Consider the following 22,842-nt stretch of genomic DNA (forward strand, 5'->3'; position numbering starts at 1 on the left):
GATCAGAATTTATAATGTGTTTTGGTTATGCATGGTATAGCATCCACCTTGTAGTCAGTATTGTATAATACACATATTCAATTTATAGATACATATAAAAGACATTAGACTTTTTACAGTTTGTCTGGTTTGTATTTGAAAACTGAGAATGTTACTGAGTCTAACTTCTTAAAATCCAGAGTTTCACATGTATGAATCTAACGTGTTGTTAAATGATAGGAATTTATTTGATTTTATTAAATGCACATCACTGTGTACTATCAGCAATTTTTTTCACAGAAAGTACACTTTTGATAAGATTGATTAAAGACCTTATATATATTAATATATATGAGAAACGTATCTTTTCTCTCTTGGTATTGACCATACTCTAAAGCACAAATATGCAGGTCTTCTTGAGGCACACCAAGTTATCTTTTCTGATAATTCATCCTACAAAAATATATATTTAAATGCCTGAAAATAAAATAAATAAGATTCCTAATAATTCTTACTTAACTCATAAATATTACCAGAAATGTTTTTTTTTTGTTGTTTGTTTTGTTTTGTTTTGTTTTGTTTTGTTTTTATCTGGCACTGAAAAGAAGCCAGTAGTGGCATTTGCTTTGCCTTATTAAAGTTGCCTAATGTTTAACAGCTAATTTTTCATGCTTTTATTTAATTTACTACAGGTTGATGGGCTGAACTCTCTTCATTCTGTGAAATCCACTCCAAACAGATTCACTAAAACAAGCCAGGGAAGAAGCTGGAATACTGGGAATGGATCTCCTGATGCAATATGTTTCTCTGTGGACAAGGCTGGTGTAGTTGTAGTAGGCTTTTCTGTTTATGGTGGAGGGGGAATTCACGAGTATGAACTGGAAGTATTAGTTGATGATGTAAGTACTGCATTTGTAAAAACTTTTTCAGTTTTGTTTTATTCGTAATGCTGTGTTTAACAATTTCTACAAGACAAAATAACTGGCGTATTTGCACGAATGTGCTATGTATTTACATAATAAATGTATTAAAATGCCATTGTTCTTTGATTCAGAGTGATCATACTGGAGATTCAACTCATTCTCATAGATGGACATCTTTAGAATTGGTTAAAGGAACTTACACCACGGATGATTCTCCCAGTGACATAGCTGAAATCAGACTTGACAAAGTTGTACCACTGAAGGTAAATCAAAGAAGTACACATCGTATGACTCGTACAAGTTTCATATGACTTGTAAAAAACAAAATCTAGAGCATTCAATGTAAATGGTTTTTTGTTCACACATCTACGGTTGATTTTGACATGTTTGCTTTGTAAATTGTCACCTTGTAACTGAAAAGTGCAAATCCTGGAAGTAAAAAAAAAATAAAACTTTACTTTTATAATAGCATAAACAGATTATAATTGAAATAGCTTTCATTATACCATGAAGCCTAACTTACATACTTGTTTTATACTGCATACTGCTTTTGCCTGTCCTTTTTAAGGAAAATGTGAAATACGCGATTCGTTTGAGGAATTATGGAAGCCGGACTGCCAATGGAGATGGAGGAATGACCACAGTTCAGTGTCCAGATGGTGTAACATTTACCTTCAGTACATGTAGTCTGAGCAGTAACGGCACAAACCAAACACGTGGACAGATTCCACAGATTCTTTATTACAGGTTTGTGTGTTGTCATGATCTATTTCTAAGAAAAGTAAATAAAACTATATGCGCTATTATACCACACCTTTTTAGAGAAGTAACAGAAATAAACACATCTGAAGTGTGCTTGAGGAAAGGTTCTTTAACAGCAGTATTGTGTTCTCTCAGTGTAGTTTCATTCTTAGGGTATTTAGTAAAGACAGCTTTTGGAGCACCAGTTGTACAGTCTTGTATTAGATTCTCTTATTTTTGAATTGGCAAATACTTTGTTAGTTCACCTCTCTTGCAAGGTCCATTGTCTACTCCTTTTAAAGTTATAATATGGGGGACTGATAAGATGCACTACTAAAGTCTGGCATTTTTTATAACCTCAGAATTTTTTGAGAGACTGTTGACTGGAATGTTCCTCTCTGATTTCATTCAGTTCCTTCCTTTATTGCTGGAAAGGATTGTATAATGTAGATAAGCGAGGTCTGTTTATTATGGGAAGTTTCCTATCTTACTATAAAGTTCAAATGTATAAAAAGAAAAAATGCAAATAAAATCAACTGAAACATCTGACTATTCTTCAGAGAAGCTTTATGTTAGCCTTTCAGGATGAATTCACTTAATCCAATGCTTTAGTGGAAAGTATTGCTTTCAGTTTTCAGGCGTTTACATTGATACTAAAGAAAATGTGATTTTCAAAATGTAGTAGTGTCTCAGTATATGAATTACTACCAATGTCTGTACAGCAAAAAAGTGTCATACCCTTTACTGAAATCTCAGTTTCTGCAGTAAATTGTTGATCATCAGTAAGTAGATCCAAGAAGTAAAACAACAAAGAACAATAATTTACTTTGATTCCTAGTTATGCGGTAGGTGCACATAACTAATAAAAGATGAAGAGGATAAAATAAGGAATGTAACAGGTAATGACATATTTTGGACTAACAATTCTAGGAATCTGTTGCTCCTAAGAAAATTTTAAAGGAACTAAAATATGAATAAATGGAGTTGCTAGCAAAATTGTAGTAATAGCATAGTTGAAGATGCAAGTAGTTCTTCTAAACTGTTTTGAAATGAGATTGGGTTACTTTGAGTTGGGTTACTGAGATCCAACTTGTCATTAATAACAGTAAGTTCAAGTAAACAAGTAATAAGTAATAATGAAGAATGAAATAAGTAATAACGAAGAATGAAATTACAATGGTACATACCACTACACTTTCATTGATTTAGTCTCTTGGAATCATGGTTATCTATGTTTAGGGAATCCCCTCAACATTGTAATTGCTGATTTTATTAGAGTATCAAAATCGCATGTGAAAATGAGAACACAAGGAAAACACTTTTATTCCCAAAACTTTTATTTCTCCTCTTAGGAGCAAAGAGTATGAGTTTCCTTGCTTTCAAAATGGCAAAGTACACAAAAGCTAAATTGAAGCTTCATGGTGTTCTAACTTAATAATAAGCTAACATATGGGGAAAAATATAAAAAATAAAAATACCAAAGTGCTGTCTTCAGTTGAGAAACATCTCTTTTTGTTGTATTTTCAACTGTGATGAAATTCTAGGACACTTTTGAAGGACCCTAATAGCATAACTGAGAAGTGCTCTGCAGAATAAATTAAGTTTTGTTTGGGAAAACCTGCAAATTGCTGCCTCTAATGACAGTGTCTTCTGAAGTGTCCTTGGACAACAAAAAACAAAATGTTACCTGATGGACATCTATAATTATGGACTTGGCAGTCAGTTTAAGGATTCACAGTTTAGTACATAATGACTTGAGGTGTTGATTTGTATCCAGTAAAGGAATAAATGTTCAGTCAAATATTACAGAGCAGAGCTTGTAAAATTGACACTCTGTTTAGTTTGAAGGATGCTCACATGCAAATAGAGTTGTTGCTTATGTGAATGACAAGAAAGGCCATACCAAAAGAAGTGTATTAACATGTTTCTGATTAGGACAAAAACACATTGTAAGGATTCATTGGAAATGTAAAATTGCATTCAGTGTCAGTTAATATGGCTTGAGGCTGACAACAAAAGTACAATTTTAGGATTCAGTGACAAAAAAACTTTTTGTAAGAGTGGTTGATTTAAGTGATAGAGAAATATAAGTGTTCTTGCTGTACATTTCATTTGGTTGCACTTTATTCTATGTAAAGTCAAGTCATTGAGCGTTCTGAGCTGCTAGTTCTGGAATCTTAATATTGTAGATTTTTTTTTTCCTAAGTTCAAAACACAAGAAATCCAAAAGAATTTGAAATTTGCTTTACCTGTTGACTGAGTGATTTCAGTTGTCTATGCCATTGCTAAATTATTACCATATAGAAGGCTTGAGTTAGTTTATGCTTATCGTTGAACTGCTGTGAAAATAACAATCAAAACATCTTTTATATAATTTAGTGGAATCGTTTTGTGCATAATATCCATATATTGATTAGGAGAATCTAATTTGACATAAACAGTAGATTTTAAAGAGAAAACTGTTTGTTAAGGTTAAAGCCTAACATTGTATATCAAAAACATAATTAATCTTTAGAATAGGGAAGGGGAATCTTTTTCACAGTTGTGATACTACAGAAATATCAATAGAAAGAGTTTCAGTGACTTCTGTGAGGCCTTCAGTATTGTTCTGTTTTTATCAAGATACGTTCTCTCTCTTGGAAAAGCATAACAATTAATAAATTCTAAGATTTGAAAGGCATCCAGTGAAAACAAGCATTTCAGAAATATGCTTTTCATATTTCCTGGCAAATAAAAATAAAATAATAACAAACAGCAAACACTGAGGCATCACCTCCAAAATATCCTCTGTGGTTGGATTTGTTTGTTTTCTTTATTGTTTTATCATAAATTAACTGTTTTAATTATTCTGTGCCAAAAACAAGTGAGACATGTCTAAGTTAATTTTGTATTTTATTAACTTACTTTAACTTAATCTACATCCAGGAGTGAGTATGATGGAGATCTGCAATCACAGCTTTTGAACAAAGCTAATGAAGAAGACAAAAACTGTAGCAGGGCTCTTTCTGTTGTGAGCGCTGTTGTGCGAGCAGCCAAAGACCTGTTGCACAGAGCTCTTGCTGTAGATGGTAAGACTTTTGAAAATTGACTTCCCAAATTGACTTTTCAGAACTTCTTTCCTTGCTAGGAGGAGGTAAGAGTAGAAACTCAGTGATACGACATTTGTAATATTTGTAATATTTCTCTTATGTCTTCAGAAAATATTTTTCTTACCTGTCATAGCTGTAGTAACTCAAACTGAGTAACCTTCTAAATGATTAAGGTGCTCTTAATCATAGGCAGATACCTCATATAAGTTTGCTCATCAGTTTAGCAGACATCGTATTAAAGCTAGTTAGATTCTGTATTCCCAAAATATATGCTGTAATATGTCAGTACCAAATTTTATTGCATGTTTCATGTGGTAGGAGGAAAAATGGTGTATGCAATGCATCTGTAAGCATTTAGATACCTGTTTTTTCAGAAATTCAGACAGTAGTCTTAAAACTGAATGTTTTAAGCTACCATATGCAGCCATTCTAGAAAAAAAGAGGAGGCCATAATATTGGATAATGCTGTAGAAATTGATTTTGAGATTAGATACTAGATTTTATAGCATAGAAAATATGAAGACCATTTTACAAACTGATGAAATATTGATGAAATTATGCTGTAAAACAAGGAAAAATTTTAATGTAGAGCTGTATCTAGTGTCATACTTATTTCAGGTGAACTTCGCACACTAATAATTTGTTTTTGAATTATAATGCCAAGTAGCTTAAAGTAAAAACTAGTGTAGAAACTGGAATAACTCATAAGATGCAAACCATAAAAATAAGGTGTATTTTGAACGGTGATCTATTTGTTATAAAGAATATAATTATGATACTTATGTTCTAATTATCTTTGTTTAGCTGAAGACATTCCAGAACTACTGAGCTCTTCCAGTCTGTTCTCAATGCTGCTACCCCTCATAATAGCCTACATAGGACCAGTTGCAGCAGCAATTCCCAAGGTATGCTCCTCAACAGAAATTACTGAAGAAATTTAAGAATGTTATATAAGGAAAAAGTTTACTCTGAAAAAACTGAACATGGTGATTTTTTATAATTTCATGAATTAGTGGTTTATGTTTGACCACTTGACTGGTCATGAAATTTCCAAGACGCAAGAAATTTTAAAAACATGTTATACTCGAACTATTATGAACTTTTTTTTTTAAACTTACACTGAAGTCATTAAGGAAAAAAATACAACCTTATGTAAGCAGAGAGAAAGAAGATCAGCTTTAATAGTAGGAAAAGTCAACAAGTTAAAAGGATCTGGAATTATTATTTATTAATGAATATTGGTGGGATAGGATTTCTTACATAAATTCAGGTTTTACAACGAACATGAAATCAGTAGTAGCTATTAATTAAATGAAGATTATTTCTATCAAGTTTACAGTTGGGAGGATGTCAGCTATCAGCAAAAATAACCTTTTCATTGGCAAAACATGTTTTCACGTGTCTGAAAATCTTGAAAACAGTCATTATATTTGCAAATGTTGCTAGTCCTTACTTAGTAGACACTATTGTCTTTTACTGCATTTTCATGACCTGTAAGATCCCTTCTAACTTCTCTATAAAGAGGAAGAAAAGAGGACTGATCACTTAAAATCAAACAGATTTGTTTCTTTAAAAATAGTTTGAATTTGTAGTTACCTTGTCACTGTGATGAACTGAAGTTTCCAACAAGTGTTTTGTTTCAGAAGTGTTCTTCTCTTTTGAAAATCTCATAAAAATTACAGAGAACAATGCACTGTTTATCAATGCATGCATTAAGAATATTCAATATTGGAAAAATAACAATATTCTTAGAAAACAAAGTACAACTGGACTATGACTTCAGTATTTGCTTTCTCTCAACTTACAGTTATTGTTCATTAATGTTATGGCTTTCTAGTGTTAGGAAGTTTTCTGTGAGTGTTTTAATGTAGATATCTCACAGCTGCAAACAGATTCTTGTTTCATTTTTGGTATCTAAGAGGAGTATTTGAGATTAATGTGGTGATGCTTTTCCTGCAAGCCTTGTAGATGTAGGATTGGAAAATGTAACTAAATGAACTATGCTATCAATATTGTAAGAATATCCATAATAACCCTTACAGAGAAATGCAAGTTTGAGTATTGTTTTCACCCCATCGTAAGTAATAATTTAGCATATCTGGTGTTATGTTTCAGGTTGCTGTTGAGGTCTTTGGCTTAGTACAACAGTTACTTCCTTCTGTAGCAGTTTTGAATCAGAAATATGCTCCTCCAGCTTTTAACCCAAATCAGTCTACAGACAGCACCACAGGAAATCAACCAGAGCAAGGGCTTTCAGCTTGTACTACCTCTAATCACTATGCGGTTGTGGAAAGTGAACATCCCTATAAACCAGCCTGTGTTACTCACTACAAGGTAAACACCATTTCTTACGTTGTTGAAAAATGGTTTGCCATGGATGGTAACTCATATTGTCTAATATGAGGGAGTTTTCCGTATTGTTACTATACAGCTTTCTGGACCTGTCTTTCTTCAGTAAGTATGGGGAAGCATGTAGTTTTAACCTTCTAATTCAGCTGTCTAATATAAGCAACTGAATTTGTTGTCTTAGATTTTCCTACTGTCATGTACAGTTTATTTGTTCTAACTGTACAGACTGTGGGAGTTGGAAGTCTTTATGTAGATGTTACCTCAGTGCTAAAACAATGCTTTGTAAAAAACAGTTAATGTCAATTCTGGTCAAATTCATGTGTATTGTAGTGTAGGGATCTACCAATTCAAACTTTTCACAAATTGCTTTCAGTTGGACCATGATTTTGCTTTGCAGAAGTCTCTGAAGTCCACTTAAATGTGTTGAGTCACTTTTAATGGGATTCATTCTGCCTTACGTAAATGACTACTTAAATGAATCCAGATTTTCCTAAATGTCAATAGAAAAAGGGTGTTTTTGTTCAGCTGAGTAAAGGTATGAGGTATTAAAGGCCTGAAATATAAATCCAGTGTTTCAGTTTGAGAACTAGTGAGTTTTGTGGTGGCATTGATTCCAAAGGTACCAAACCTGGAATCAAGTAATTTATTAAGTGGAATAGTTTCATAAAATGTATCTATCCTCAAGTGATTATGCTTATTATTGCTTTGACAGTTTATGGAGCCTATCTGAAGCTCTAGTCTTAGCTGTTACTGCTTTTGAAATCCTGTAACTGTTTGCTATCATACAGTCAAAAATGTATCTTACAAAAATGTATCATACAGTCAAAAATGTTCACAAGAATGCTTCAGCTGCTGTGTGCTTTTCTAGGATTGCACAAAACAGAAATGAATGAATGTGTCTTTTGAAGTTTGTATTTAAAAGGATATTTGAGACTGAAATGTTTGTAGTAGTCTGTCATTTTGTTTAATGGTCATCTACAGAGTTCTTTAAAACAAAAACAATCACAAAAGGTATCCAAAGCGTAAATGCTTAATCTGGACATATGTTAAAATACTTGATTACAGCATTTCAGGTGTATCTGAATTTCAAGGAATAAGTTAGGCTACTAAAGTATATGAAAACAGCTCTACAGAATTACATAACTGAATCACTTTTATAGCTTTAAGAACAAAAGACAGAGGAAGTGAAGAATTGAATGTTTGGAGAAAAATAAAGGCAAAGTGACAAACGAACAAAAACCACTTGCACATAATTAGGTTTTTGACCACTGTTTTTTGTTTTAGGTGACTTTTCCTGAATGTGTCAGATGGATAACAATAGAATTTGATACTCAGTGTGGCACTGCTCAGTCAGAGGATGTTCTTCGTTTACTAATTCCTGTCAGAATTGCACAGAGTCTGGGGTTTGGACCAAAGCATACTTCTGTTCATGAAAATCTTAATTCATGGATAGAACTGAAAAAATTCTCTGGATCTTCAGGATGGCCTACAATGGTATTAGTATTGCCAGGTAATAAATATATATTGCAGTAATTTCTATTGATGTGAATTATAAAAATGATGAAAATAAATTTTATTTTTCTGCAAAATCATATAAGAAAACAAAATTGAAAAAGTGTCTCCATCCAAGATAGCAAGAGTTCATTATGAGGCATTGGTTGTACATCAGTGAACTATGTTTATATTAGGCTTCTTTTTTGAAGTGTTCATCTGCGTGTTATTTATGTTTTAATTTGCGTGGTGCTTACAGAGCCTACATTTGGTTTATGTTTATGTTCATGTGGTAGAAACATTTAAAAAGAGGAGAAATATTAGAAGTTCTATTTTATTTATTTTATGTATCATTTTACTTCCTATAAGGAAATGAAGCTCTTTTTTCTCTGGAGACTGCATCAGACTATGTGAAAGATGAAAAGGCTTGTTTTTATGGTTTCAAATGTTATGCAATTGGATATGAATTTAGTCCAGGATCTGATGAGGTAAGGAAAAAGTGGAATGGCTGTAAATGAACCTATAAATTCATTCTGATATGACGAAGTTTTTTTTTTCGTAAAAATAATTGACTTGTATTTCTGACTAAATAGAACTAGCAAAATGCTTTTAAATTATTTTCATACAATTTTTAAACTTTTATTGCTACAGACACAATTTATCTGGAATTCTTTAATCTGAATATATTGGAATGGCTGCGGGTGTTTTTATTTATCAAGGGTTTTAAGAACTATGACACTCTGCAAATACATAGCATTATGATTTTATCCATTTCATCAATAGGATATGAAATTATCTAAAATTCTGAAACTTCTTTATCCAGATGAATTACTAAATATTATATGAACATGATAGAAGTTCAGATGAATAAAGGCTTTGTCTTGAGAAGTTTACCTTTCATATCTTTATTCTGATGTCATAGATCATAATGAAAGATGTTTGTCTTATTTAAAATAGTAGTGGCCCTACTAGATGCTCCCCATATCCCTCAGATTTATTTTTTTTTTGGTTTGGTTTGGGTTTTTTTTTTCCATCTTGGGAGGAATTTGTCAGACGTTTCTTGGAAGTGCTGAATCATCCCCAGATGTAAGTCTTTAAGCGTGTAAAAGACTTACATCTTTTTTCCCATCCTTGCATCTCCAACTAGAGAGAGGGAAGAGGAAAACAAAATTATGAACAGTATTACCTTTAGAGAAGACAGAAGACATGAGCTTTTGTGGTGTGTATATATATATATATATACACACACCACATAAACTGTACATCTGTACAGATTAGAAGAAGGATTTCTTTGTAATCTGAATACCTATGTGTAGGTTTTTTAGTTATGAGTTCCCTTTCTCTTCAGCATCAGTCATCTTCAGATGTTCTTACTAGGCTACCTAAGCATGGTAGCACTTATCAGTCTTCTTAGCCAGTTGAAATTGTTCTAAAAATAGCGGTACTCAAGCCCATTAAAAATCTAGCCCCACGTTAAAACATGGCAGTCTAGCTGTAAGACAAGAAGCATATCACTGAGAAACTTAAAACTGGAATGTACAATTAATATCTCTTAGGAAAAAATACTGTCAAAGAAACACATCTGTTGTCATATTTTCTGAATACTTTTTTTTTTAAGGGTATTATTCAGCTGGAAAAAGAATTGGCCAATTTAGGAGGGTCATGTGCAGCAGCTCTGATGAAGAAAGATCTAGCGCTTCCTATTGGTAAGTCCTACTCAACTTACTTTGTTATTTCATCATTGTTTCAGGGTTTCTGCATAAATGCAGTCTGTCCAAATGTTGCTTTTAATTCTAAATGATCATACACAATTGATTTTCAAACTGAATTAATCAATCAAAATAATAAAATAATGTTGTTTTCTGCTTAAACAATTACGGAGAGAAGGCAAACCTAGTTATTTGAATCTAAATCAACTCACCCCATCCACAGGTAGCATATCAGTGTACGAGCTATGTCCTACAGTTCCTTTGTGGTGCTTCACAAATGTGCAGGTATCTTATTTGTATTTCCCTTTCACTGTTTTTTCTCCCTGCACTGCACACCGTTCTGAATAAGGAACACCTGCAGCAATGAATTGCAAAATTTAGACTCGTTAGTTTAAAATTGAGAGTGGCCATTGTATCTGTAGACCTTGCAGTCTAAAATACTGCTGCTGTAATTTTTTGCAATTATAAAAAATATTGCATACTTTTACAGCAGATGCAGCAAACAAAAGTTTACAGGAATTCAAATGCAATTTAAAATATAAGGAAAAACAAGAATTTATGAAAATGAATGAATATGAAGATTGAGTTAGACTGTTCTAATGATGTAGCTGTATTCTGTATAATAATAGTATTTCTCGTAATTAACATTTACGTATAGGAGAAATGGATTTATAACCTCTAATAAGGTATCTTTTGTTCATTTTAATTTAGGAATGCAAATGAGAGCTCAAATAGTATTAAGGAGACTAGCAGAGAAAAATATGAATTAATGAGCAGGAAGGCATTGTTCAGTGTGCAGTTATAACCACAAAACCTAATTTGACTTTTTTTTAAACCTAATTTGACTTTTTTTTTTAACCTGGTACTTTGCTTGTATATTTGAATGTGCAAATTTCTTACTTTATGTTGCAAATGAGCACCTCAACTGCACTGGTAAATCTGTATTTCTCTCTCAAAAGTACAGGCAATTCTATAGTTTAAATAGAGTGCCCTCTTCTGTTATCCTTCAAACAGCCACCTTAACTCCTTCGCTTTATTGATTTCCCTAGTACCCATTTATCCCACCATTCTCTTCTATACAAAAAAGCTGAGTGTGAATGCTCATAACTTCACTTCCCAGGTTTTCTAATGCTTCATTCTTCTTTCAGAAGAGGTTTTCGTTCTAATTTTGAGTGTCTAAAAGAAGAAAGGAAAGTAGGTGATAGGTAGATCAGTTTCTATGCTTTAAGGTAGAACAGAGTTTAAACAAAACATGCAGTCAAGTTATCTACGCAGTCTCAGCAAACTTATACAAGGGGCCGTGTGTGAACTGCGACAGAGGAATGGTAGGTGCAGAAGCAGGATAGTTTTCTGATTACTGAAGTAATTGATGCAACATAATAAAGAATGCATCTCACCATTTACCCAACACCAACTCAAGGACTTCAGCCAAATCTGTTAGTTTTGCTGATAGTACTGCAAAAGTAATGACAAACAGATATAAGTGCAGAGGTTCTCCCCAAGACCACTGGACCTTAAGAATAAACAGATGAATTATAGGCAGGAATTGTAGTGTTTGACTTCTGTGATGGAAATTACTGTGCCTTTTAAGACTGTTTTCAGTTACCTGTAATTTTACTTGAAGTGTTTTGCCTGATGTCACAGAAACACTTGGCAGGAAAAGAGGTAAAATGTGGTTTTGGAGAGCAACATTTAAATGCCTTAGTATCAGACAGCTTTTTCTTTTCCTGCATTATCTATAATGTATCTTCTACCTTTTGCTGTAAGTGAAATGGTGCCTTGAAAAGTGCTGCATTTTATGTGCTACTGTCATTACTCATCTGTGGAACAGTATAATTTTATTCATGAAATGGAGAGCCCTTTAAGAAAAAGATATGTAATCATTTGTGATTTAAAAGACTGTATTGTAGTGCATGCACACAAGAAGGCCCTTTGTATTAGAGTTTTCATGCTTCATTTTATAATTTCTACAGTTTTACCTTAGTTCCATGTGTAGGTGTATATAGTCTAAAGAAAAAAGAAATTACCCTAAGGAAAAGGCTTGCTTCAGGAGGGAATAAGCAATTTAACATATAATGTCTGAACTTTGGCATTCAGAAGTTAAGCATCTGACTCTAAGCTAGTTGCTCTAACCTTCTTTTAGAGATAATGTAGACATCTTCAGGGGATGGTTCATGTCATTCTATGGTGAACATCTAAAAAATAATAATCACTGAAAGAAGATGCCTGTTTCTCTTCCATTTGCTGTAAAAATATCTTGTAATACCTACAGCTGAGTTCATTATCTCATGCCTCACTGCCCAAAAGTGGGTGAAGTAAATCCTGCTCCATTTCCCTAGTAATGTTCAGACCTCTATATCCAACAAAGTGATCTTAAAACCTGATGACTTTAAATTAAGAAACTTCACAGATATCATGGCAAAATTAAGAAAAGTAGGAAGCACGTGTTTGAAAATTTTCAACAGAGAATTTTGTAGGAGGTTGTGCAAAGAGCATCATGGGATAGATAGGATGAGTGAAATAACTTCAAATTAGTTGCTAGTTGTTACGGGAATCCTTGTAGAGCCTTCCATCCTTACCACTATTAGCATTATTTTCATGACTGCATCATGGTGTAAACACTTTGCTGAAGGAGGATATCCTTCACAAAGAATTGCCTTGTTTTTTAATAACTGTTGTAGTGGATATTCTTTATACAGTAGGCCAGATAATTGTGTAAGTATTCCTATATAAGCATTAGGAAAGAAAAAACGTGCTTTGAAAGGGCATCAAGAGGGCTTTAGTTGTTTTTACTCCAGAGGAAAATGCACCAAATGGTGATTCCTTTATTTGTTATGAGAACTTCATCTTTGAGAGTACACCCAAATATTGAGTTACCATGTCAAAAGGCAACATTTCCTCCTTGCAAGTTTCCTCAGAGTTAAGTTTAAGATGCCTCTACCCAAAAGACACAATTGTTTTGTGACAGAGATCTAACCTAAACAGCAGTATGGAATTGATCAGTGCATTATTTAATGGTTTAACATTATAACTTAATTGTTTCAAATTCTGTAGAAATTGAATTTTATTCTGAGCAGAGTATCTACATATCTATATTTCTTAGAATTTTAAAAGTGCCTTAGGACTTGATTATTCTAATTTCTCTTTCTCTCTCCTTATTAATAGAATTGCCTGACATGTTTTGAGAGAGACTAGAAATATCATAACCTTACCTGTTTGACTTTTCTTTTCTGTTAAGACTGTATTTGGCAATTCTGGTCACACTGGAATTAGGCTTTTGAGTTGGATTTTTGAGAAAGAAGTGCCATAGAGTAGAATTCATTTGATTTTTATGCTCTGGGTGGATTCATAATTTACAAAATTGTACAGAGTTTATCAGGTTTTTAAATAAATTTATTAGGGCAAGTTCTTATAAGGAAGCAATTGTTACGTAGTCTTAAGTACTGCTTCCTGGCTATCAGCTTGACCTCCCAGAATCTTTTTCCTAGAAGTATCTAGTTGCATCCAAAGATTTGCCATACATACGGTCTTGGAGATAAGATGATAAGTACCAAATTTGATTTTTGTGTAAGATATATTGTTTATTTGCTTGTACACTGAACTACACAGTACTGCATGTTTACTAGGCTTGTTAATAGAAGTAAAAAAAGATGAAAAGATTCAAATATTAATCTTTCAACAGCAGTTAAGCAGCAAACTTAACTTTTTTAATATAAACTAAAATAAATGGATTTTCAGATTCCATAATGCATAAATAAATGTCAATATTATTGTTATGAAAAATACATGTTTATATTTTTACAGCAGGTAATGAATTTGAAGAAGATCTTGAGATTCTTGAAGAAGCTGCTTTACAGGTATGCTGTTGCTTTTAAGTCTTACTGTATCTGCTTAGAAAACATGCATAAAATATCAGATAGATCACAGAGAAAGTTAGATCACCTTACATCTTGTTTGCACGATTTAATAAATTTTAAATAATACTTAACATGTCTTTGTAATTGCAGAAGTAAAATAATTCAGTTGAACAGTAACATCTATGAAGTTCTGGTTAATACGTCTTTAGTTGTTCTGGATTGATGATGGTTTGGTTGTGGTGGCAGCTGATGCTGGTCAGTAGCTCCCTATTTTTTGCCCCTAACCAATGATGAACAGTGAAAAATGAATTTTTCATGTTCTCTCTCCCGCATAGTTATTTTCAGGGCAAATGTTTTGAAATTTAGTTGTTACTGTACTTGCCGGAAAAACACATCAGTGCTACAGTGTCATAGCATAGGCCTGAGATGACAGATCAGTAAACAGAAACTTGAGGAATCAGATGTTCTTGAAAGAAATTTTTTTTCCGCAAATCTGTTCATGGATCCACTGTATTTTAATTCAAAAAATTAAAATTCAAAAAATTCAAAAAATATATTCAAAAAATGAACTGGGAGTGTGCATACAAGTAATGGATGAATTTTCACCAAAGTAATTTGTCCACTTTGCCCCTTCTGGAATGGTTTTCAGTCCCCCAAATGTCTGTGCCAATTACTGTCGTATTATGGGAAAGTGTCTAATGTTATGATACTGAAAGACTCGTTTTTCTGTCTCTTTTATCCCCACCCAACCTCAAAATAAAAAAATAAAAGGTGTGCAAATCTCATTCCGGCATTCTTGGAAAAGGGTTGGCACTATCTCACTCACCAACGATACTGGAAGCTCTTGAAGGAAATCTTCCACTGCAGGTGCAAAGCAATGAGCAGTCATTTCTGGAGGATTTCATTGCTTGTGTACCAGGATCAAGTGGTGGACGACTTGCAAGGTAAAAAGCTTGTGTACTTCATGAGTAAACCCATGACTTCATAGCTGTAAAGTATTGCAGTGAAATAGAAATTGTTTAGTTGTATGCTAAATTTTAATAACTGTGCACTGTTGTCTGTCTGTAGAAGTAGCTATGTAAATTTAATAACTGTTTCAAACACTTGTTGTATTTGTTATCCTTATCCCTAAATTGGAGAGAGATGGATTTGAAGGTTGGACAGTTTGTTGGATAAGGAATTGACTGAATGCCCACACCCCAAAAGTTCCAGCCTGTATGTCGAAGTGGAGGCCAATGACAAGCAGTGCCTCTCAGGGGAGCAGTTTTAAACTAAAAGAGAGGAGATTTATATTAGATGTTCGGAGAAAATTCTTTAGTCTGAGAGGAGGAGAGGCAGTGGAACAGGTTGCCCAGAAAAGTTGTGGATGCCCCATCCCTGCACGTGGCAGGGGGGTTGGAAATAGATGATCCTTGAGGTGCCTTCCAACTCAAGCCATTCTGTGATTTAAGTAGAACTGTTTGGTGGTGCTGGTTTTATTCATATATTAGGTAAAAGCATATATTTAATTATTCAGACCTTCTGCATTCTTTCTTAGGTGGATATCGTGTTTCTACAGAATAAGACTTAATCTTTTGAGGGGCTAGAAGATATTCTAATGATAAGTATCTGTCTTTGCTGTAGATGGCTTCAGCCAGATTCATATGCTGATCCTCAAAAGACGTCATTGATTTTGAATAAGGATGACATTCGTTGTGGTTGGCCAACTGTTATTACAGTACAAACAAAAGACCAGTATGGGGATGTTGTTCATGTTCCTAATATGAAGGTAATTATTGCAGTCTTGGCTGTTCTTATACTTCATCATGTCTTCATTTAATACTTGTTGTAGATACTACACAGAATACTCTTGTATAGGGCAGAATGTGGCATTCTTAAATTCAGTGGACTTTTTAACCTATAAATCAAAGAATCGTCGAATTCCATATTATGCCAACACGTCTCATGCAATTTACGTCTTGTCTGTAATGTGCTACACATATATAGTAGTGGAAATGCCCACTTTAAGACCTTTGGTGGTGGTGATGTATAAGGTGACAAGAATCCACTTCGTACTTGTAAGCCAGGAAAGAGTATTATAAATTGTAAAGTAAATAAAAGTGATAGAAAAAAAGTATCAGAAGCACATTGGTAAATCATTTTTAGTCACTTTTTTAGATTAGAACAGCTCTTCCCCCTTTCTAATATTTGGAAGTTCCTGTAGTCTTTGAACTTATTAACTGGCAATATCTGAGATTCTTGATTTTTGCTTCATCCTCTTCAGTTAATCACAGCTGTTTTTTTATCATTATTGAAGTACTGGAAAGGAAATGTTCATGACCACCTGAGGCAGAATTAGAAAACCCTTCCAGGCTTGGGTTTAATACCTATGGGATATGTGTAAAAGTTGGCTGTTAGTTTTGAGATAATGAAGCATGCAAACAAATGAAATTGAACACAAAATGTTACTCACGTAGTTTTAATAAATTAGGTTACATCTATGTTTTAAAGCCCCCTATTTTTCTGGAGTTGTACAGATGTTTTCAAATCTTGCTTTTGTCAAGCATAAAAATAAGTACCTCAAACAAAGGTAAGATTCCTATAATAAGAACTCTCAAGACTAGTCTTTGTATATGATGTAATAGAGTTATCTTTCAGTGTACTGTAAATTCATTAATAGCCAGTGAGTTTTAAACAATAATACAAGAATCAGTTTCGTCACACAATTTGAACATAATATAAATATGTAGCTAATGAAGTACATTTGTGACAGAGGAATTAGAAAACTTTTACTTACTTTATTCTGCAAATTGGGAAAAAGATGTGTGAATATAAACCCATCAAAATAGTTGCTAGATTTGTTATTTAATAACTGTTTTTCTGCACAAGTATATTAAAGTAACACATAATTTAATGAATTATTCTATCTGACTCATTCAGTGTTCAATGTACTGAGGTAACTTCCAATAAATTAGGTCAAATTTTGATAAATATCTTACGACATCTGCAGCAACTAAACATTTCATTGCAGATTTAGTCTGTTCAGTTAGTCCAGGTAGTCTGTTCCTCCTCAGAAAACTAAGTTCTGCTGACTCTGTTACCTACACTAATAGATGTCTGTGGTACTTCTGGGAAAAAGAAAAAGAAAAAAAAAAAAAAAAAGATACAAATTAAAGTGCACAGTGCCGATGTAATAGGGTGCTGTGCCAGGTCTGGCAGGTGCTGATGACTCACTCTGAAACCTGAAGCATTTTCTGTTGTCAGCAAACTTAGCTAGTGCACCAGAATTTACTGTGCTTCCTAGGGAGTGCTCTGCAACTGGCATAAGTTACCTAACCTTACCCTTACCGATCACGTGCAAAGTCAGTTAGGTGCTGCTTCCCTGTACATTTACATTCTCAAGTTTTACGCTAAGATGTTGTTCTTGACTTTGTCTGTGTAGACGTACGTTGTCTGTGTAGAGGCATGTTTTTGACATAACTAGATTAGTAGCAAGTTCTTTAAGCAGTGTCACTGTACTTTAGCAGGTCTAAAAGAATGCGTGGGTTTGCTTTCTCCCTAAATCATTTCCCTAAGTCATCTCCCATGTTCTGTGTCTGATTATAGGTAGAAGTCAAAGCTATTCCTGTTTCTCAGAAAAAAACATCTTTGCAACAAGAGCAAGTTAAAAAGGTGCAACGGATACCAGGGAGTCCTGCAGCAGCTGCATCCCCTAGTGCTGATATGACTTTTGGAGGACTTCCTTCACCAAAGCTTGATTCTTCTTACGAGCCAATGATAGTAAAAGAAGCTCGATATATTGCTATTACAATGATGAAGGTAAATTACTGTTACTTGAGCAAGGTAGCTATAAAATCCAGTATACAAAGTGGGTAAAAGTGTGCAAAAATGAAGGGGTAAAGTATGTTTCAGTTTGATCACAATCTAAAAATGCATTAGTTGCAAATTACTTTGATATATATTAAGTTCAGCAGAAAAGTAGATGCCTCAAAATGGCCAACTGTGCCTGAACTCTAAAGCAAAAAATAAACTGGATTAGCATATAAAAAGAAAAGTTGTGTATTTAATTTTGATTACACTGATTAGAAAACTAGTCTGAGTGAGAGGAGAAATAAAAACAGTTATTGAAATAAGGGGGAAAAAAGACAAGCCTCTGTACCTATATAGGGCTGGAGTGTTGCATAGAACCTATATTAAAACCTATAACTGGTGAATGTAAGAAAAAAATCAGAGCTAAACAAAGTTAGAAAGATTATAAAAATGATTGGTGTATCAACTCAAAATTGCCAAATAAATCATCTCAGAGACTTTGCAGGCAACAGTTTTTAAAGACATGAAAACAGTTACTATTGGTTTGAGTGTATTTTAAAACTGGAAAGGTGCATTTACATATAGGTAAAATATTGACCCAGTTACGAGATGTGACATGACATATATAACTAGCAGATGGAAAACTTAATGAAACGTGATTAATCAGGAGTTAGAGAAAGATAATGCTATACCCTGTATGGATTTATGTGGAAAAAGAGTCAGCAAACTACCATCTTTTAAAGGGTACAGGTTTGTTTGCTGCAGATGGTAATTCAATCAATATAGGATAAAACAAATGATTTTAAAAACTTGTTAAATTACATGTCTAAAATGAAACAAGTGTGGGGTTTATTTATTTATTTACTATACTTGGGTTACTGCAAAGATCACTCCTTGACTTGATGCTACTTGATACTTTTATCAGTGACTTGAGTGAAAAAGTACATTATTTATTCATACTTCGAACCCAGATGTGATTTCTAATAACCACTGACTACAGGCTTCTTTTTAGTAATAGGTATCAAACCTGTTCACACTGCTGTTACAGTGGCACACCTTACAACACGTTAGGTGTGCTGGAGTAACTGTTTGTGGAGCAAGTGCAAGTGTCTAGAAATTCATCTCCAGAGTTGATGTACCCTTTGAGTGAGGAAAGCTTGGTATTAGCTAGTCAACTTCAATAATTTTTAATTTGAATCAAGTTAAGGTAAAATTAAAACACAAATATTCATTTAAAGTCACCTTAGTATATAGGACAAAAGTTTGTCATGGTCAAAGAGACGAAGTAAATTACACACATCAAGGTAAAATACAAAAAGTGTCTTTTGCTGAAGCATGATTGACCTCTATGTTTAAAACCTTTTTTGAGGAAGTTTCTTGCAAGTTTTGGATGGAAAAGACTTACAATAAATATATATATATTTTTTTTAATCAGGAAGAGAAGTGGTATTTTGCTACTTAAGCTAAGGACAGTCCAATATTCTGAGAAATGCAACCTGCTGCTTATGATTAGCTTATTAACTTTATTGATTCAAGAAAGTGAAAATTCTCTTTTACTTCCCTCTCTGCATTACTTAGTTACTTCACTGCAAAATATAGACATCTTCTAACCTTTCTGTTTTATGCCAGCCTGTATGTTGTATCAGTGCTAGATAGAACCATCCAAATACAATTAGAAACTGTAGCTCCGCACTTTGTGACAGTAAATAATACATACAACAAGTATGGAAGATTGAAACCCAAAACCATATTGGATATTTGGACAGAGACCCAGAATGGCTGATCTGCAGCTATGTTCATGTGTTTTTATCCTTCCTCTTTTTTCCACTGTTGTTTTTGATGAAGTGTATGAATCTGATAACTCAGCAACTATTGCAACCAGTGATACATTTGCTGAGTTTTGGGACTACCATAGTCTACACTAAAGCGGAGCTTTTCAGTGCAGTCATTTCACAAGTAACTGTGAAAGTAGATTTTTTTTTTTTTTTCTAGTGACAATCAGCAAAAGTGTCACCTCAATACAGAGGGAATTTCTTCATTTTGAGTAGAAAGAAAGAACATTGAAGGGTGGACTGTTGGTTGGATAAGGAATTGACTGGATGGCCACACCCAGAAAGTTCCAGCCTGTATGTCAAGGTGGAGGCCAATGGCAAGCAGTGCCTCTCAGGGGAACAGTTATAAACTAAAAGAGAGGAGATTTATATTAGATGTTCGGAGAAAATTCTTTAATCTGAGGGGTGTTGAGGCAGTGGAACAGGTTGCCCGGATATATATCCATATATTTGTGCCTACAAGGAAGTTGAAATCTGGATTATTAAAAAGAAAAATTAAAAGGAATTCAAAGGCTTTTTAATCAAGTTAGATTAGAAGGAATTCAAAGACTTGACTGTGAACAAAGCTTTTGTTAGCAGTGTGTATTTTTGTTAATGGCAATTTAAAGAGAAAGTGAAGATACTTGTTTCATGTATGTATGTATGTCTTTGTCTCTCTTTCTGTGTTCTGGAATTGATTTTCTGTTTTTTTACTCAATATTTCTGGTGAGTGTACGGTTAGATTTGTGTGTTTTTCGAGAAAATACTCTGCCTTCTTTTATTCGATAATTGTTGATTTTATGTTCATTTAATTTCATCTGTTGATAGGCGTATGAAAATTACTCATTTGAAGAACTACGCTTTGCTTCACCGACACCAAAGAGGTAAATGTTAAAGAATTATTTTTTATTAGATACTAAAATTAAGATGTCCCGTCACTTTTGCTTACACCCTGAGTTGCAGGCCTTTGTTTTCTTAAATTTAGAGATTCTGGTTTAAAATATTTCATTCTTAGGAGTTCTAATGTTGATTCTATATTTGTATTATACATTTTCTGAATGTGATCTTTCATCTTCTGCTGTCCAAACGTGCTGTAGAAGGTTATGGCTTCATTATAAATAATATGGGGTTACTGCTTTGGACAGAGGAAGAAAGCTAGTTAGATTATTTCAAAGAAAAAAAAAAACATAGTTTACCAAACTTAAGTGTTACAGACAATTTCCAAGAAGACAGTAATTGTTTAATGATCTCAATTGTTTTGTTTATGCCTAGACCCAGTGAAAACATGCTGATCAGAGTCAACAATGATGGTACATACTGTGCAAACTGGACTCCCGGCGCTGTTGGTCTCTATACCATTCACGTTACCATAGATGGCATTGAAATAGGTACTTAATTTTCATAATACTTAAGCAGAAATTAATCTTATATCCACTTGTATCGACTATCAATAAAGGCATGTCTTGGTGCTCCTAAGATTTAGTATTAAAGTTCATAGCAAAACATAGTACCCCCGTTTTGGTTTAGAAGCCTTCTATTGAAATCCCTCTTCTTTCTCAAAAGAAAAAAAGATCATGGCTATTCCATCATTGGAATAGGGACATATTTGGCAACTTGTGTATTCATAATGCATTTAGAAAACAAGAATAATAGAGTATCTTATTTTGTGCTCTGTGTTGCTTTGAGATGTCTAAGACTGCAAGAAAAATGTCCAGTTTCAACTGAGAGTGACAGAGATGTATAGGTGGAGGAAGGATCTGAAGAACCTAAGAAAAGAAGAAATTGTTCCCAACTGTGCAGGAGTAAATTGTCATTTCCTCTGTGGAAAATTGAGAAAGAGTGGTCTTCACTATCTTAAATCTCAACTGCTAATACCAATATTAAATGCTTTTGGTTTCTTCTTTGCTGAAAATAATTTATCTGTCTTGCTGGTCCTGGGAAATACGAGTTACTGTAGTGTGCTAGGGGAAGATTTCCCCTTCAGAAAATGTCTACACCTTCAATTGTCCCTTTTTAATTCTACAGGTGGTATGGTGAAGACAGCAGCACAGATATTGAAGGCATTGTAATTAGGCCCATCTCTCATAGGACGGTTTAAGCGAGTGCACCAGCAATTCATCTTTGCCAATACTGAGCAGCACCTTTTGTAAATAGATACATAAATTCCAGTCCCATTCCAATCCAACGTGTATTACCTACAGAAAATAAGATCAATGTTATATTTTTCATAATAGTTATCTTTGTTCATTAATTGCATAGGGTTAACTTCTAGAAATATTAGAATACAGTTGTTAACCTTGGTTATTAGACAGGTATGAGTGTCCTCTAGTAGTTGTCGATGCCATCTTTCTTCAATGTTACTTCTGTTGTTGTTCAGTGGGGTTCATATACCCATACTTGACCCATGATTTGCTCAACTTTGGCCCTCTTAAGTACTGGTAGCACTTAGTTTCTTCTCTGTTTCAGATCTTAATCCTTCTAATCCTTCTAGATTCCTTCTGTTACTTACATATTTGTTTAAAAGAACGTTCCTGAAAACATTGCTGATTTATCACTAGGTCTGGTTGCTTCACATTCTTGCTCTTCAAAGGGTCAGCCTGTAAAACAAAACAAAAGCTTAAAACCATTAAATTGCTATAGTTTGGCATTAACAGCGATTTCTGAAAATATTTTTTTTAAGATTACTATTCAAGGTTATATCCATCTATTACAGAAGTTTGAACTGTTTCTTTATTTGTGTTTTTCTTTGTAATCTGAGAATTTTACTGTCTTGAGATATTTTCTAGCACCTCCTGGTTTTATAACAGTGTTGGCAATTAAAGGTGCTGGCTCTTTAAATTACAGGCCTTTTCTTGTTGTGTAGCTTGCCTTCTAAGGCTGTTGTCTGTTTATTGCATTTTGTGATTAGCATCTGCAGCAGTATAGCATGCATAAGCTGTTGCCTCTCTAGGAGCTTTTACTTGCACCCTTCAAACATTTAATTCTGTCTTCACCATTCCTTGAAGCATGTCTGTGCAGACATTAGGATACAAAATTACCTAGTAGTAATGTGGACACAGTGTGTGACAGATACTTAATAACAACATTAAATTATATATCTGTGA

At 33.7% G+C, this 22,842-nt stretch overlaps 1 protein-coding gene across 11 annotated transcripts in view; it reads left to right on the forward strand.

Annotated features, from left to right (window-relative positions):
* Nucleotides 1-22,842, forward strand: part of MYCBP2 (MYC binding protein 2) — a 193,244-nt gene that overhangs the window by 100,458 nt on the left and 69,944 nt on the right. For all 11 annotated transcript variants that reach the window (XM_032183624.1, XM_032183633.1, XM_032183660.1 and 8 more), the window contains exons 35-49: nucleotides 672-878; nucleotides 1,034-1,165; nucleotides 1,471-1,649; nucleotides 4,569-4,711; nucleotides 5,537-5,637; nucleotides 6,848-7,066; nucleotides 8,366-8,591; nucleotides 8,942-9,060; nucleotides 10,191-10,278; nucleotides 14,086-14,138; nucleotides 14,910-15,082; nucleotides 15,762-15,906; nucleotides 17,724-17,936; nucleotides 20,567-20,622; nucleotides 21,011-21,126. In XM_032183624.1, coding sequence (XP_032039515.1) covers nucleotides 672-878; nucleotides 1,034-1,165; nucleotides 1,471-1,649; nucleotides 4,569-4,711; nucleotides 5,537-5,637; nucleotides 6,848-7,066; nucleotides 8,366-8,591; nucleotides 8,942-9,060; nucleotides 10,191-10,278; nucleotides 14,086-14,138; nucleotides 14,910-15,082; nucleotides 15,762-15,906; nucleotides 17,724-17,936; nucleotides 20,567-20,622; nucleotides 21,011-21,126 — 2,170 coding nt within the window. The remainder of the gene's footprint in view (nucleotides 1-671; nucleotides 879-1,033; nucleotides 1,166-1,470; nucleotides 1,650-4,568; nucleotides 4,712-5,536; nucleotides 5,638-6,847; nucleotides 7,067-8,365; nucleotides 8,592-8,941; nucleotides 9,061-10,190; nucleotides 10,279-14,085; nucleotides 14,139-14,909; nucleotides 15,083-15,761; nucleotides 15,907-17,723; nucleotides 17,937-20,566; nucleotides 20,623-21,010; nucleotides 21,127-22,842) is intronic.

The sequence above is a fragment of the Aythya fuligula genome, chromosome 1 (genome assembly GCF_009819795.1).
Source record: "Aythya fuligula isolate bAytFul2 chromosome 1, bAytFul2.pri, whole genome shotgun sequence".
Taxonomy (NCBI): Eukaryota; Metazoa; Chordata; class Aves; order Anseriformes; family Anatidae; genus Aythya; species Aythya fuligula.